Source organism: Aricia agestis, chromosome 6 (assembly GCF_905147365.1).
Source record: "Aricia agestis chromosome 6, ilAriAges1.1, whole genome shotgun sequence".
NCBI lineage: Eukaryota > Metazoa > Arthropoda > Insecta > Lepidoptera > Lycaenidae > Aricia > Aricia agestis.
Genome location: NC_056411.1, coordinates 16523509 through 16540243, shown reverse-complemented (window position 1 = coordinate 16540243; position 16735 = coordinate 16523509). Strand labels below are relative to the sequence as shown.

At 35.9% G+C, this 16735-nt stretch overlaps 1 protein-coding gene across 2 annotated transcripts in view; it reads right to left on the bottom strand.

Annotated features, from left to right (window-relative positions):
* Positions 1–16735, bottom strand: part of LOC121728032 (clathrin heavy chain) — a 43319-nt gene that overhangs the window by 26454 nt on the left and 130 nt on the right. For both annotated transcript variants that reach the window (XM_042116129.1, XM_042116128.1), the window contains exons 2-8: positions 16483–16592; positions 15095–15320; positions 8053–8310; positions 7023–7211; positions 2415–2515; positions 1029–1182; positions 1–197 (exon numbers count right to left, since the gene is read on the bottom strand). In XM_042116129.1, the coding sequence (XP_041972063.1) occupies positions 1–197; positions 1029–1182; positions 2415–2515; positions 7023–7211; positions 8053–8310; positions 15095–15320; positions 16483–16524 (1167 nt within the window). In that variant the 5' untranslated portion in view covers positions 16525–16592. The remainder of the gene's footprint in view (positions 198–1028; positions 1183–2414; positions 2516–7022; positions 7212–8052; positions 8311–15094; positions 15321–16482; positions 16593–16735) is intronic.

Here is a 16735-nt window from a genome sequence, read left to right as displayed (position 1 = left end):
CTTGGCAGCCTCAGCATATTGTCCATTAGTGAAGAGCATGTTGAACTTCCTCACAAACAGCTCCTCTGCTCCAGCCAGGTTGTTCCTCACTGCCAGACGTAGAGCGAGCTCCGGGTTTTGCAGTACCGTGTTTATGTACGGCACTATGGACTCTTCTTCCACAGTAACCGAGAGGACCTGTCCCTTGCGGTTCACACCTGAGAGTATAAGGCCGGTATAAATAGTCAGTACTCAAGATGCATCTCGGTCTCAAGACGCGGGTCGGGTCTATGATTGGTCAAAATTTTGACAGCCAACCAATCACAGAGCCTGAACCGTGTCTTGAGACCGAAATGCATTTTGAGTGCTGACTATTTATACCGGCCTAAATGTATGTTTGCAGAAGGTAAACCAGTTTAGCATAAAATAGACCTAATCCTTTTTTGCCTTACTCAATAAACAAAGATTAAGCCAGAAGTTAGAAGTCTAATCCAATTCACTGTCTTAGTCTAATGTATTAAAAGCTATTTAATAGACAAATATTATTTCAAAATTAAATATTTCTTGAAAATAAAATTCCAGTCTTTTATTAAGTTGACACTATTTCAACAATTTAAAATCATAATAACTAATAAATCATGAATTATTATTTTTAACGATTAATTTCTGCTTATAATATCTTTAGAAGATCATTAAAAGAACGCACTGTACTTTTATTACTTCCGTTATTTGCATTCTATCTCAATTCATAAACACTAATTATTGATGCTTTATCAAATTTGTCGTTCATATTTTAATTTTCCAGCCTGGTCCTTTGCTTCAGCAGTTAAGAAACAGCTATCTACCCTAGTAGACAAGTGGCAAGCGATTATCGTGAACGCCAACAAAATGTATACGATTTGACATAAGTCATCGCTTCGCTAGCGAATACTACTGTCAAATTCCATACATTTTGTTGGCGTTCACGATAATCGCTTGACAATTGTCTCTAGGCCCAGGACTCACCTCATAAGCAAATCGAATAACCTCCGAACAGCAAACTAACTCACCAATGATACCGCCGATCGCCTCATGTGGTGCAGTCACAAAGATGGTGTCCGACGAGATCCGGTTCATGTATATGCACGTCCCCGTCTCGATGTCGTACATGTGAATGTACCCATACTTCGTGATGAGGTAGATCACGTCGTACTTTGGCGACACCTGAATGAAATTTTCTTAATTGTACACACTTATAAAGATACAAAAGGAATTAAAAAAAAAGACAAAATATTTAGATGTGACAATGGCGGCCTTATAACTAGGTAGTAATCTCCTCCAGGCAACCACGGGCAATATGTGATATTGCAGTAATAGACTAGGACGAGTCGGCGCATGAGTACCGAAAACTATTCCACCTCAATTTTTTATGCGATCCTCTTCAAATTGCCCTCCTGATGATATAAATGCATGTCGCCAGGGCGCAACCCGGTGCAATATTGTTTAAACAAACATTGTTTAAAATTTGAAGGAATTGTTATTTTTCAACCGAACAAATTTTTTTTATATTCTATATTGAAATACCAATAAAAAAGGTCCCATGACGTTTTACGATAAAGTTAATATTTTTAAAGATATGAATTTTTAAAGGTTCGAAAAACCTCTAATTTGGGTACTTTCGACCGATGAAAAATATATTAAAAAAAAAATGTCAAAGTAATATATATTTTTAAATTCTATATACAATAGTTAATGATATTGTTAATAGAGATTTCAAAAAAATTCATTGCTTATATCTTTTTTTTATCTTAGCAAAAGTAGACAAAAAATTGTGTTTTTTGTATGGGACAACAAACAACAACAATAAAACAATTACTTTATTTTAATTTTATTATTAATTATTAAAGTACAAATATAATTAAGGATTTCTTGAAATTTTCAAGTGCCTCGCTGTTACTATTATTGATTACGAGCTAAAAAGGCCAAAAAAATCACGTTTCTTGTATGTTAGCCCCCCTTAAATATTAACTTTATTTTATTTTTAGTATTTGTTCTTATAGCGGCAACAGACATACACAATCTGTAAAAATGTCAATAACATATGAAAAATAACAATTCATTGCAATTGTTTAAACAATATGGCACCGGGTTGCGCCCTGGCAACATGCATTTATATCATCAGGAAATTTGAACAGGATCGCATAAAAAAATTGAGGTGGAATAGTTTTCGGTACTCATGCGCCGACTCGTGCTAGTCTATAAAGAAAAACGTGCATGTGCAAACAAAAGAATACAAAAATATGATGACGATTAAATTTATATATTATATACAAGCATGAATAAAACAAATATATACAATAATACTATAAATATAATAGAATAATAAAATACTTAAATTAATAAGAGATGTTATAATATTAAAACAAACACGGATATTTTAATAATTTAAAGTGCACCTGCATGGCCACCGGGAAGTCGTTCTGGGCTTCTGCGGGGAAGAACACGTCAACTGCTTTCTTGGGGAAGGGCTGGTTGCCGGCTGGCGTCTGGCCCACCTCTACAATTAAAACATGGAATATGGAATAAATAATAGATATAATTGAAGACATGAGTGGAACAAGCTGGTAAGTAACAGTTAAAAATTGCCATTTTTTTGCATAAATGTGCCAAAGTGTAGCCAGATATATTTATAGTTTGTGCGTTCTAAGATGATATAGGTGACAGTTTTCATTTTCTTTGCTACGGGTTTTTTTACAAGAAAACAAAAAAAATCAAAATGTAATAAATTATATTCCATCTACAAAAACAAATGTTTCCTATAATTATTGTAAATGAATAAAAATTGAAAAGATGCTAAATGCTAACTTATCAATAAAAATTATAAATATTAACTGTGAAATAGGACTATAAAATTATTGTTACGAAAACATTTGAAAAATGTCATATGCATGAAACGGAACTTATGTCAATAGAGATTGACTCGGTTGAATCGAAATCAAATCGATAAAAAAGGGCGGCCATCTTAAATCACCACCGAAATGTCAGAACGAAATCGATAATTTCGATTGCAATTCCTTTACGAAGTGATTCGATATTTTTAAGCGACTTCCAAAAAACGGAGGAGGTTATATATTCGGCTGTGGATTTTATTTTTGTATGTTCGACCACTACTCCGCCGTTTGTGAACCGATTTTCAAAATTTTTGTTTTGTTATATTAGGTTTCACTCCAATTTGGTCCCATTTTCACAAAAGTGGTGATGATGGGATCCATGAGTAATCAAGGGAACTCCTCAAAATTTAGATGGAAACATATGGCGTTTTTTGATTTATAAGAAGCATCCTAAGCATATGCTACCAAAACGCAAGATTTTGCACCAAGGTATACTATGGTTCCGAAGATACTAAGAGAACTCCGGATTCCTTATAAATACAAGTTTGGGGTAAACCCCCAAACTTGTATTTATTCAAAATCCACAGGCGTTGTTTTAAGAACTGAAAGCATATGCTACTATGCAAATTACATTCATCATCATCATCATCACTACCATGTCAGGGTCACCAATGTCACAACTCACATGGTTGTATATGGATACAATATACACACAACACCATAAAATATCATCAGTCATCACGTTATGTCCTCATTTATTTGGTACATTTCAAAGCGATTTTCATACAAAAAAATATACTTAATGTTGTTTCAAAATACATAATATTTCAAGTACCTCAAAATTGAACATAAGTAACAAATTCAACCTTTACTCCAGAGCGTAAGGCACACATTTGGGTTGGACTGAAGGAAACGGGGCACTATGGAAAAAATACTTAGAAAAATGTTTCGTCAAAATTTTAACCTCTTATAACCACCCTTTTTGAATATACCAATCGATAGGGGGCGCCAAGGGAAGCAAAAAAGCTCAGATAAACTTTTCTCAAAAATCAACCCCTGTCGAAAGACAGGCCGAAATGTGACCCTCGTTAGCACGGAGAAAATACTTTAAAAAATTTTGGACGGAAAAATTCAACCTCTTATAACCACCCCTTTTGAATACACCAATCGATAGGGGGGGCCAAGGGGAGTAAGAAAGCTCAAATAAACTTTTCTCAAAAATCAACCCCCGGCCAGATACAGGGCGATATACGAACCTCGTTAGTATGGCGAAAATACTTGGAAAATTTTTGACGACAAAAATACAAGCCCCTATGACCACCCCTTTTTATTATAACAATCGATAGGCGCTAAGGGAAGCAAAAAAGCTCAGATAAACTTTTCTCAAAAATCAACCCCTGTCGAATGACAGGCCGAAATATGACCCTTGTTAGTATGGCGAAAATACTTAGAATGGCTAAGGTTTAGGAACCTACGTCAATTAAATGTTGGTGACATGGGTTAAGGAGGATTGCTTTGGGTGAGAAAAACTCCTACTTACCGTTTCCACCGCCAGTAAACTCTCCGTTTAGAAGAAATTCACATTTGAGATTTTCGTAATCTTCAGATAAGATCATCTGTTTTCTGATGTTTACGAAGTATTTTTAAGGCATCTCAAGGCTGTGATGAGTGGGTCTTACTTAACTACTCAGCCACGGATACCGAAGGGGGGCTCGGGGGGCGCAGCCCCCCGCCAAAACAAAAACAAACACAATCTAGAAAGTCCAAAAGTAGGTTAGGTTAGGTTGGAACTTAGACCACAACACCCAGATATAGGAGCCCCGCGTAGCGGGGCTCCGTCGATTTTCTTTTGTAGTAGTTTGCCAAATAAATTGGGGTAGGTTTGTAAACATTTACCAAGATTAAGATAATATTAAGGGGTTGAAGGGTTATCTTACGCGATGGTTAGTAGGTAACTAAAAATAGTGAAATTATTATTTTTAACAAAACATTAAAACCGTCTTCCAAGGTAAAAACAATAATAACATCCTTATAATATGAACTAAAAAGTATTAAATAATTTTTCCTGTCTAATAGTGCCTTTTTCCGAATTCGGCTAAACCTCAACTATTTCTGTACTCAATCTTCATAATTTGAAATCGGTGCCAGTTCCAAAAGTTTCAAATATTCTGTTCAAGAACTAAAGATTCAGCTATCTGGTACCGACTTCAAAATGATGAAGATTGAGTACAGAAATAGTTGAGGTTTAGCCGAATTCGGAAAAAGGCACTATTAGACAGGAAAAATTATTTAATACTTTTTAGTTCATATTATAAGGATGTTATTATTGTTTTTACCTTGGAAGTCGGTTTTAATTTTTTGTTAATTAAACTATCGATTAATTTTTGTTAGGTAACTTCCCTACTATTGTCAATTATAATGTGTCACGCATATCATCATAAAACGCACAAACTATAGCTAGATGATTATATAAGTAGGTATTTTTTATGAAATAAGGGGACAAACGAGCAAACGGACAACCTGATGGAAAGCAACTTCCGTCGCCCGTGAACACTCGCAGCATCAGGTGCGTTGCCGGCCTTTTTAGAGGGAATAGGGTAATAGGGGAGGGTAGGAAGGGAATAGGGTAGGGGATTAGGCCTTCGGTTTGTTCAAATTATAAGGTCAAAATGAGTAATTGTCCATATGTTGTAAATTTTAGTTATCTGGATCTTCCACTCACGTCTTTAATTACAAAATGAGTCATAATATTTCTCATCACATAAAGAACACCATAATTTCGAGTTTTCATTTAGAATGGAATGTAATACGAATTCACGTTCGACATCAATTATAGAGGCCCGCCCACGTTCAATGATAATAAATCGGTAGTCGATATTTTATAGAAGTAGAACAGTACATACATAATATTGTAATATTATAATATGTCACAAAAAGTCGTTCGGGAATAATGTAAAATTCCAATTATGCCCGAATATCGATCCCACAAGACGTGTGAAGTGGGCGGACACCCTTATTCCTTGTAGATTGTCCGCTCACATATTAATCAATACCAATACATACATAGTATAAAACGGGCTTTTCCAAAGTGGGCGATAACGACCCCTTGTGGGCGCTGCAGGGTTAAAGGTCAGTAAGAGACCCCGAAAAATCGGCCAAGTGCGATTTGGACTCGCGCACGAAGGGTTCCGTACCACAATAGAGCAAAAATAGTCTGAAAATTGTGTTTTTTGTATGAAAGCCCGCAGTGTTTCATTTATTTTATTATAAATTATTAAAGTACGAATAAAAGAGTATTTCGTGAATATTTCAAGTGCCTATGTATTGCCGTTATTGATATCGAGCAAAAAATAGCAAGAAAATCATGTTTAATGTTTGGGAGCCCCCCTTAAATATTTAATTTATTTTGTTTTTAGTATTTGTTGTTATATCGGCAACAGATATACACAATCTGTGAAATTTTCATAAGTCTACCTATAGCGGTTCTTGAGTTACAGCCTGGAGACAGACGGACAGACATCGAAGTCTCAGTAATAGGGTCCCGTTTTTACCCTTTGGGTACGGAACCCTAAAAATAGGGTGATTTGTAATTCCATTTAGCAAGGAGGCCTCTTAAACACCGAATGCGTGAGCACTCGACTCTCAACTACAATTTGTGAACATTAAGTAATATTTTGAATTGGAATTCACAACAAACGAGGAAATAAACATCAGGTTCAAAAATGGTTACCAAGAATTTTGGCTACAAAAACCGATCCCACAATTTTACCGCTACTACGCATAGGTTACTAGTCACTAGTCTCGTTAAGTAATAATTTAAATTTAAGTTATAACTTGGTTTTAAGTACATATAAGTGAAAAAATGGGGGCACTAAAAATAACTAGCTAAAAGCCGTGCTTTGTGAGGGCTCGCGTCGTCACACCTTGGCTGACTGATGATAACACATCTACATTACTATGTTAAAGCAGAAATCAATAGGCGTCATAGGTTTTCCGTAAAATTTAATTTTTCCGGGATAAAAAGTATACTATGTCTTTTCCCAGGACTCAAAGCATCTCCATACCAAACAGCAAAATCGGTTCAGTGGTTTGAGCATTAAGAGGTGTTACCTACGGACAGACACACTTTCGCAATTTATAATATTAGTATGGATAATAGAACTATCAACATACCAATAATATGCAGCTTCCCCCCCTGAGCGGTGCGGACGGCGAAACAGAACAGCGTCGATGGCTCCGCGTTGCCCTCCGCCTTGAAGGTCGCGAAGGACGCCGCGTGACCCTCTATGGGCTGGGAACACTTGCGCTCTACCGAGTAGAGCTGCATCGCTCCCACTACGCGGTTCTGCTGGGCGGATATACCTGGACAATGGGGGATGTTAGTGTTGATACAAGAAGAATACACAAAAAGTAGTCTGTACCACAACAAGAACAGTACATAATGAGAGTAAGAGTAGCCTGTAGTAGGACAATATAGTGTTAATCCACACTAAAGGAAATCATATTAATCAATAATGTCATATCTACAGCAAATTTACGAATCACCTTTCTACTACATAATTTTTTTCATTTAAATAGTTAAAAACTGTATACAAATACATATTACACATCGGAAAAGTCACATAATTTTATTACTGACGAATCCAAAGTTCAAATTGTGCGAATCTCCATTTTAGCATCATACACCATTAGTAAACTTACGAAATCATTATTGGATATTTTGGTGTATGATAATAATTTATGCAGTAAAGTTTGGAGGTTGGTAAGTTATAAGTTTCTTTGATAGTAATTAGAATTACTACTATAAGGGCCTGTTTCACCACTTTCTGATAAAGTGTCGAATAGGCTCTTCGCAACTTTTTTTTACAGATTCTCCATACTTCATCTGTCAAGTTAAGTGGTGGATAGCCTATTCGGCACTTATCAGGAAATGGTGAAACAGGCCGTAAGTCTAATAAAGCAGTATCTTTTCTTTGAATTGAAAAAACTTTATAATCAAATAAAGTTCAAAAGATATTATGTTAAACATTATGAAAACACAACTTTATATCATCATCACAATAAAAAAAAACATCTATACAAAATAAAACATTTGTTTACAATATTATCATCATAAAAAAATCCAACATAAATAAGTACTTGGAAACTTCATCTACATATTCACTATTCAGCCTTATCTTATCAGTATGTCAACATTACTCACCGACTAGCAGCAGCCACTGTTGCTTGGGGTCTGTCCTATAGTTGATGATCTGGCACTCGGCCAGCGAGGAATGTCTGTCGAACATCTTCACCGGAGTGGAATCCCCCTCCATGGACCAATGGTAGACTGACATCTTGGTAACCAGAGCCAGGGTGTTGGGTGAGATCCACTTCCAGAAGACCACATCTTCGGTCATCGTGTGAGCCTTCATCTTGGACTTCATCTCTATGTTGAATATCTGGAGGGTCTTTTGCGCTGCTGGGAAACGAAACAAAGTCAGAATCATTGTTGAACCCCTTTAAGAAGTCTGTTAATTTACATGCCTCAAAGGCCTAGGTCAGTTATCCATACTAATAATATAAGATTGTGGATTTGTCTATCTGTTATCTTTTCTTTATCTTCTTATTCAATTCAATAACATATTTTCGTATGTAGATATTTCGAGTTTAAGGAAGGTCATAGTAAAGTTTTGATTCTGAAAAAGTTATTTGAAACACCGCGATAACGCAAAATCTATGTAATTCCAGGGATTTGCTAGGTCAGTCTTTATCAAATCTGGTTTTTGTAATAATAAAGATTAATTTGTGTGTCGGGCGGCTACGGAACTGAGCTGTGATAGCGTAATTAGTAATGACGTCATTTTTATTCCGTTTTCTCTGTGACCATAAATTCTGTGAACGGAAGTATCTAACTCGCGCTGCACTTTGAGCAGTTGAGGGAGATCTCATACATTATTTATTTGTCAAACTCCTTATTAAAGTTAAGTAATCATTAAATGTCACTGCGTCTGGTGGTTACTCAAAACTTAGAATATTAAAACTTAAGTGAAATGAAATGAAAAATATTTATTTCTAAGTAGGTTAACAAAGTTAACACTTATAGAACGTCGTGTCTACATGAAGCCTACCAAACTTATTAATAAGTATCCCTTATTAATAAGTTCTTAATTACCAATATTATAACAATAAAATAGAAAATTAATAACTATTAAGATTAACAGAAACGTATTAATGTCTCGCAAATCGCAATAATTTATATTTAGCATAATATAAAAGAGTGTATGTCCGATATAAACGCGTTATCGTTCTTTAGCCTCACAAGTTACAACTTACAATGTCAATGAAAAGCGAAATCGTCAACAGCGATCTACGAAGGACACTTTCATTAAATTTTTATAATCGGACAAGTGCGAGTCGGACTCGCGCACGAAGGGTTCCGTACCGGTATAGAGTGAAAGTAGACAAAAGAATTGTGGTTTTTGTCCCATACATATGGGCGAAAATCGAAAATTTGGTGCAAGCTCTTGACATTAAATCCTGGAGATGTTCATCAGTAAGTCGAGACCGATTTTTTTTAACGAAGTTCATCTTCGAAAATGCTTGGTCCGCGCGCAATGTTCCGGCGGCGGCGGTCCGGAGTCCGGACGCGGACCGCCATTTGGTGACCCCTGCTATATAGCATTGATATAGGGTACATCATGGGGAAGGGACAAGGCAGTATCCTAGTCCCTTCCCCAGATATTTCTACTTTTGATCGCTGGAAATTGTACGATTACCGCGGGATATTTTTTTCACGCGGCCGGAACTTTACCTTTCATTTTCACCGTTTTGTCTGATTTTTTTTATCTGTTCCATAGAATCTGCTGGACTGACTTTAATTAAATTGGGCACAGATTTCATCGCTATAGGTTCAGTTTGATAATATGCTACTTTTATTCCAATAAATAGCTAGAGGATTTAATTATGCGTTTACGGAGTCAAGGGAAACTTAGAAACTAATTAATATTTCACGTACACCAATTTTATCTATCTTTCTCAAAACAGACTATCTCCTAAAATATTAAGAATTTAGATCTACTTAGCGTTTACGTAATCGAACTTTTGCCCTGCTCCAATATAAAAGCAATCTGCAATTGTAAGTTGTGACTAATCCAACAATGGTTGATACCGTTGATGGTGAGTATTGATAGTGATGCAATCGTGGACTTGACGCCCTGAATAACAAGAAAATGTGCTTCCTTGTTAAATGTCGACAGCGAGCTAGATACTCCCATGTACCAGCAAGCGTGTATTCGTGGTCCAGTGGCTTAGAGCTTGGTTTTAGTCGCGGAGGCCGTGGGTATGATCCCGCTTTAGAATAAATAATCAGCCAAGTGCGAATTTGACTCGCACACGAAGGGTTCCGTACCGTTATAGAGCAAAAATAGACCAAAAATTGTGTTTTTTATATGGGAGCCTCCCTTAATTTTTTATTTTATTTAAATATTATTATTAATTATAAGGACACATATAATTAAGGCGTTTGTGAAAATTTAAAGTGCCTACCTGTTGCCATTATTGTTACCGAGTAAATAGGCCAAAAAAATCACGTTTGTCGTATTGGAGCCCCCCTTAAACATTGAATTTATTTTGTCTTTAGTATTTGTTGTTATAGCGGCAACAGATAATTATACACAATCTGTGAAAACTTCAGAAGTCTAGCTATTCTTTATTGAGATACAGCCTGGAGACAGACGGACAGACAATGCAGTCTTAGTAGTAGGTTTTTACCCTTTGGGTACGGAATCCTAAAAAGTGTTGTTTCAAGTTAGGGCAGCTGGCTGATCACTTGATTGACATAAAAGGTGATCGGGTGGGCACTGGCCATTTCAAAAGAGAGTTATCTTGTGAACTGCGCACCTGGGAACCTAGCTTTTGTATAGCCGACCTGCTTACTAGAGATAAAATGTCAGACATTCTATGTGTCACTTTTTCCCAACATTCACAAAAAATCTTGAATGAGAAGTTGAGAGCAAAGAAGACGAAAAGAGCTCTTTCCCTAAGCTAAAATCGAGTGATTATTATCACTCGATTTTAGCTAAGGCTATTTTTAGATATTTCTAAAAATAGAAGCATCCACGTTAAAGGACAGAGGTCAAACATTCCGGCGCGCATTGTGATGATTGCGACAAGTTATTAGATGTTCGAAGCTCATACTTCTGTAGGCATACTCTATTACGTAACGCCCGCATCCAAGTTTCAGCTTGGCTTTTCGCCATATTGGCTCTAATACTTCTGAATTAAGAACAATAAATAAATAATTATATATTTTTATGTCATAATATATGGAATGTGATGAGTTGATGACCCTGACACAAAAAAAGCTAGTACGTGTTTAAAAAAGGGTGACGCCTAGAACGAATTTTTTTCCCAGTTCTCTTCTCCAGATGATCATTCTATAGGGATCATCCATAAAGTATGTCACACCTAAAGGGAAGGGGGTAGGGGGTCGACGAAGTGTGGCAAAGAGGCGGAGGGATCCTAAGTTTTGTGACGTCACATTTTAAATGTAATAAATTGTATAGCGAAATTTAAAATATTATCAAGGTGGTTATTTTAAGATATAAAATTGTAAATTTAAAATTTGTGACATCACACTATGGAGGGGGGTCTCATTCAGCAACGTAACTATCTGTGACAGGGGGGGGGGGGGGGGTAATCGCGTGACGTATCAACGTATGGCCCCTAACGGCCGTTCCCAATATTTGATCTATCTCTGGTTTTGCCCTACTAGAGATAGGAATAGCTCACAATTGACATAAAATATATGTCTCTAATGTCTAATGTGAGCTATTCCTATCTCTAGTAGGGCAAAACCAGAGATAGATCAAATATTGGGAACGGCCGTAAGGGGACTATGAATCTCACTTTTTGTGAGATTATATCCGGCCATCTCAAGTTACACAAACAAACGCGACTTAAAATGTTGTCGAGTCATTGTATAATTTTAAGTTACATTTGTAATTTTTATTTTAAAAAGATTAATTTTTTCCTCACTTTTTTGGTAAAAAGTGGGACCCCGTGCGAGTTTCTTACGCCGGTTCTTCTATATATAGTTCCCGAACCGGTGTTAGGCACCATTAGTATCAACGTTCTGAAAGCATTTGTTACAAATCTATTCGGAAATAAAACAATTTTTATTTATTTATTGCTTTGGTTATTGTTTGGTTTTCGTTAATTTAAAATAATGTAACTGTAAAAAATGTCATGAGTGACATGACTTATGAGTTGTTACTTGTGAGTGAGTCATAAGGTCGTGGGGAGGCGTGACGTAGTCATGTGTAAACAATGTCCATGTAGTAAGACATTGCACCCGTCGCACGGAAAAGTAGCCCAACCTGTTTCCACGTGATGATGTAAAGGTTTGTAGTTAATTTTTAACATTTTGCGATATTGGTCTTTTGCGGTTGCGGGCTTTGAGCGCGGCGACCGAATCAAAATTCCGTAACGAAAATAAACCTAACACCCCTCCCACTCCAACCACACAGCACACGACGGCAAAGCGGTGCGGCGTCGACTCAGTTCGTCAGACTTCAGCAAGGTGTTTTTGTGCGTGTGACTAGACATATTATGCCGGTATGAGAATTGTAATTGTATAAGTTGAGCTATGCAATAATGCCCCGATATATATCTCCGGCTTCCGAGTGCCACACGTATTTTTATGCTATGAGAAGTATAGAAAAGAAACTATATTTAAAAAGTTAAGTATGTATCAAGTTGCAGAACAGAGAGAAATTCATCTCTCTTACACACATGGACAAAAATAACAGTACATACTTAATAAATAATAATAGCTTACATAACATAATATAAATTATTGTGGAAGCGAGATACCAATATATTCATATGAGTATGAAAGAGATGCAGCAATCCGTCTATGTACACATTTTTCGTCTATCCGGCCACCAGACTTTAGCTTAGTTCCTCATCAGTAGCTGCAACCAGCTAGGAAATTTTACTTTCACTTTTAAAATCTTTTGTTTCTATTCTACATCATTTTATAACATTACTTCATATTTATATCAAGTAACATCCCACGCCTTATCAGAGTAATTAATAATCTGTATGAAATTTCTTACATGCATTAGAAGCCTAAACAGAAATGCTTTGTTTGCCATGAAGTTAACTAGCTATTTCACCGAGCTTCGCTCGGTACAAACACGAATAAAATTACATTTTCTAAAAAAGATTCCTAGCTAGATAGATTTATCGCCCCCGAAACCCCCTATACACTAAATTTCATGGAAATCGTTGGAGCCGATTCCGAGATTCCAATTAAGTGTATATATACGTGCCGACTGGACGTCAAAAAAAGATTGCTGCTGTCATGTATCACACGTCTCTTTTTACCACGCAGTGTTACTGATAGTGACATCTCTCTTGCTCAGGCCTTTGTTTCTCTATTCCGCTAGGTATATTAACTTTATGGTTCAAACCTACGCGACCAAGCGACTGCAAAGCGGGAGCGTCAAGTTGTCAAATGTGTGTTTTGAACTAGACTTCTTTTTTTAAACCATTTGACAACTTGACGCTCCCGCTTCGCAGTCGCTTAGTAGGTTTGAACAAAGCATAAATATTCAGACCACCAAAGATGTTATGCTCTTGATGAATACAAGATAGGATTTTTCTATCATTTTTAACAATCAACTTTTTGCACTAAAAAGACACTACTACTACTTTCAATTACCGTTTAATATCACGAAGCCCATAATAAAATCCCAATAGCAGAGAGAAAATTAAAATATCATTTTAAAATACATAACGTGATTCAAATTGATTTTTGTTGTTAAGTGTAAGTAAGGTTAACCCTTAGAGAAACGGCAAGGACATCCAATAATGACGTAAGGCATCGTAGGGGAGGGGGTCAAAAACACTAAAAACGGATTACGTAATTTATGGACGCCCCTTATCCCATATAAGCCGAAAATATATGTCAATCAACGGCGATCCTACTGCACTGACGCCACTTAGGCCCTCCTAACTTGGCTACTTGCCCATTGGCATATAATTACTTGCATCTTTTAAGAACATTCCAATTTAAACACACTTTTCTAAATTAGTTAGTTATTAATTATTATAAAAGGAATCTGCTTTTCTTGCCTGTAATTATTTTGGGGAAAAAGTTTATTCGCATTTTATATAAAAATTCACAAGGTTTTTTTATAAAGTTTATTTACAATTGACTAAAGTACATAAGGTGCCTTTTTGTTCGATAACTTTTTGCCATTTTGATGGTAGGGACATGATCCCATTGCTATAAAAATTTTGCTGGTGCCTTGTAAACCGACATGCCTATCACTGGTTAATTTAGGTACTGAAATATTATTTTGCCCAATCTTTATTTAGGACCATTTTTTTTTTGTTACAATGCATGCAACGGTTATGGTTACAGCTTGCTGATAAATACCTAACTTTTATCTGAACTACAAATCATTTTCCTAAAATCATTTGTAGTTCAGATAAAAGTTAAAACCTTAACATTGTGATTATAAAGTATTGCAATATGTAAAAATAATATATGGAGTACTCTATAATCCGTCAAATTTGCTAATCCGACACGGCGATGCAAATTCATCTTCTCCATCAATCATCAATCTCCATACTAAAATATGTCACCAAGTTAATGGTGAAGAGGCATAAGAGGCAGGCAATTAGAGAGAATAACTGACAAACATATAATATACTAGCTGTTGCCCGCGACTTCATCCGCGTTAACATAGTATAATAACAAAGATGGATAGTTTTCTCTTTTTTGTTTTTGTGGTTCCTTATACAAAGGGTAAAAACAGACCCTATTTAAGCAAACGTCAAACGCAAATGTCAATAAACTTTCATTGTTCTAACTTAAGAAATGACGGACTTTCATTTAAACTTTCAACCCCTATTTCACCCCCTTTGGGGGTAGAATTTCCAAAAACGCTTAAATACGTATCCATTAATTTTTAATCAGTAACCCAAAAATAAAGTTTCATGTTTCTAACTCAAGAAATGACGGACTTTCATTAAAACTTTCAACCCTTATTTCACCCCCTTCGGGCTAAAATTTTCAAAATTCCTTCCTTAGTGGGTGTCTACTTAATAAAACAACCCTGCTCACCAAATTTCGTGGCTGTAACTTTTACAGTTTTTGCTCAGCCATAATGAATCAGTCAGTCCGTCAGTCAGTCAGGACATGTAATTTTATAAGTATAGATTAGTAGGGATTAAACATCATAAATAGTTACCTTCCACTCCAGCCTTTCCCTTTAGAGCGATGACTTTGCTGGCGGGATTCATGATGGCCGAGTCGGCGCTGATAGGTCTACGTATGGGGTTGGTGGGATCTGCCATATCGATGATCACAACTTCAGATGTGTCTCCAACCTTCTCTCTGACGCAGATGAACTTGTCAGACTCCATGGTGAGAGTGTTGAATGATATTGAAGCTGGGTTGATCCCTATGCTTGTGAGCTGGAAAAAACATTTTGTATTATATTATGGAAAAAAGAATCAAAATCAAAATCAATAATTTTACTTAAAATTAAATTAAATTTTATTGGACTGAAATCAGAGGAGCTGTGTATATTCAATTTGTGATCAATTTTTTTCTATCTTTTTCTTTTAAAACAATGTTTAGTGTGTAGTAAGTCACATAAGATATCTTTGTTATTTAATGTATCCAAGAAAAGTTTAACTAGATGTTATCAAACAAGATAGACTTTTTAAGTTTTGAATTCAGTCAGGTTTGGATAAAATTGCTTAGTCTGACAATGATTGTAAAAAGCATCGTAACAGAAAATATATAGCATAGTAGCTATAATTTAATTACAAACATATTATTGTATATCATTATTTTATCCTACTTTCTATTTTTAGGCTGGAACTTACATTAATTTTAACAGCACAGTTGCTTATAATTAAAAAAAATGGAGTTGGACATTGTGATATGGCTGTTGAGAATCGAGATGCATTCCAATTTTGCTATTGAAATTGTTGAGTATAATAATATGTTGACTCTAAGGGCCCACAGAAACAAAACTGGATTTTAAATCAATTATTATCTCTCTAATAATAAATGATATTGTCTTAGGCGTTAATAAAAATTAAGAATAAAATGTACTGTGATACTTAAATGTCTCCAGGATTATTTTCTTCGTCTAGGAGCAATAAAGTACAAACCAAGGTAAAATGTAAAAATTTCCCTTAAAAAATTTTACTGTATGGATTTTGCTAAAATATATACCTAAGTAACAAAGGATATTGTATTTTTTTTAAGAAGTAAGGGTATTGATAATCTATAGGTAATGGTAATATTTGACACCCAGCTTTTCCGTAAAGCTGTTTAGCAACGATATTGCGTTCAGATTAGGATATCTGTGTTAGATGTTAGTAAGAAATAGTAAATAGCCAACGTTTAATAAAAAAATAGAACAAATCAATACCGGCACTCGGTCCTATCGGAAAGGGGGAGGTGTATGTCAGCCTACAATTGCGCAATGTCATGCGTGAATCCTGCCGAATCTCAACTCGGAGGAAGGTAAATGCTAAAGAATCTACTGAACGTTGAAGCCCAGTTGGCTAACCTGAGGATTCGCTAACAGCGCATCCGACAAAAGTCGATGGGCGTACTCACCTGTAAATGCTCCTGAAAACGTATCGGCAAAACTTGCGCCATGGCTGCGGCTTTATTTAACACAAATTAAACGATATCACCTAAGCAGCGTTCTTTAAAAACTGCGAAGCCTGAAAATATATCACAATTTTAGTTCACTACCGTTTGATTGATACGAATAACATTTTTGACAATCAACATGGCGCACATTCATGTTTCAACGGAAACCAATTTTATTGACCGAATCACAATAAATACATCGTAACTCAATTAA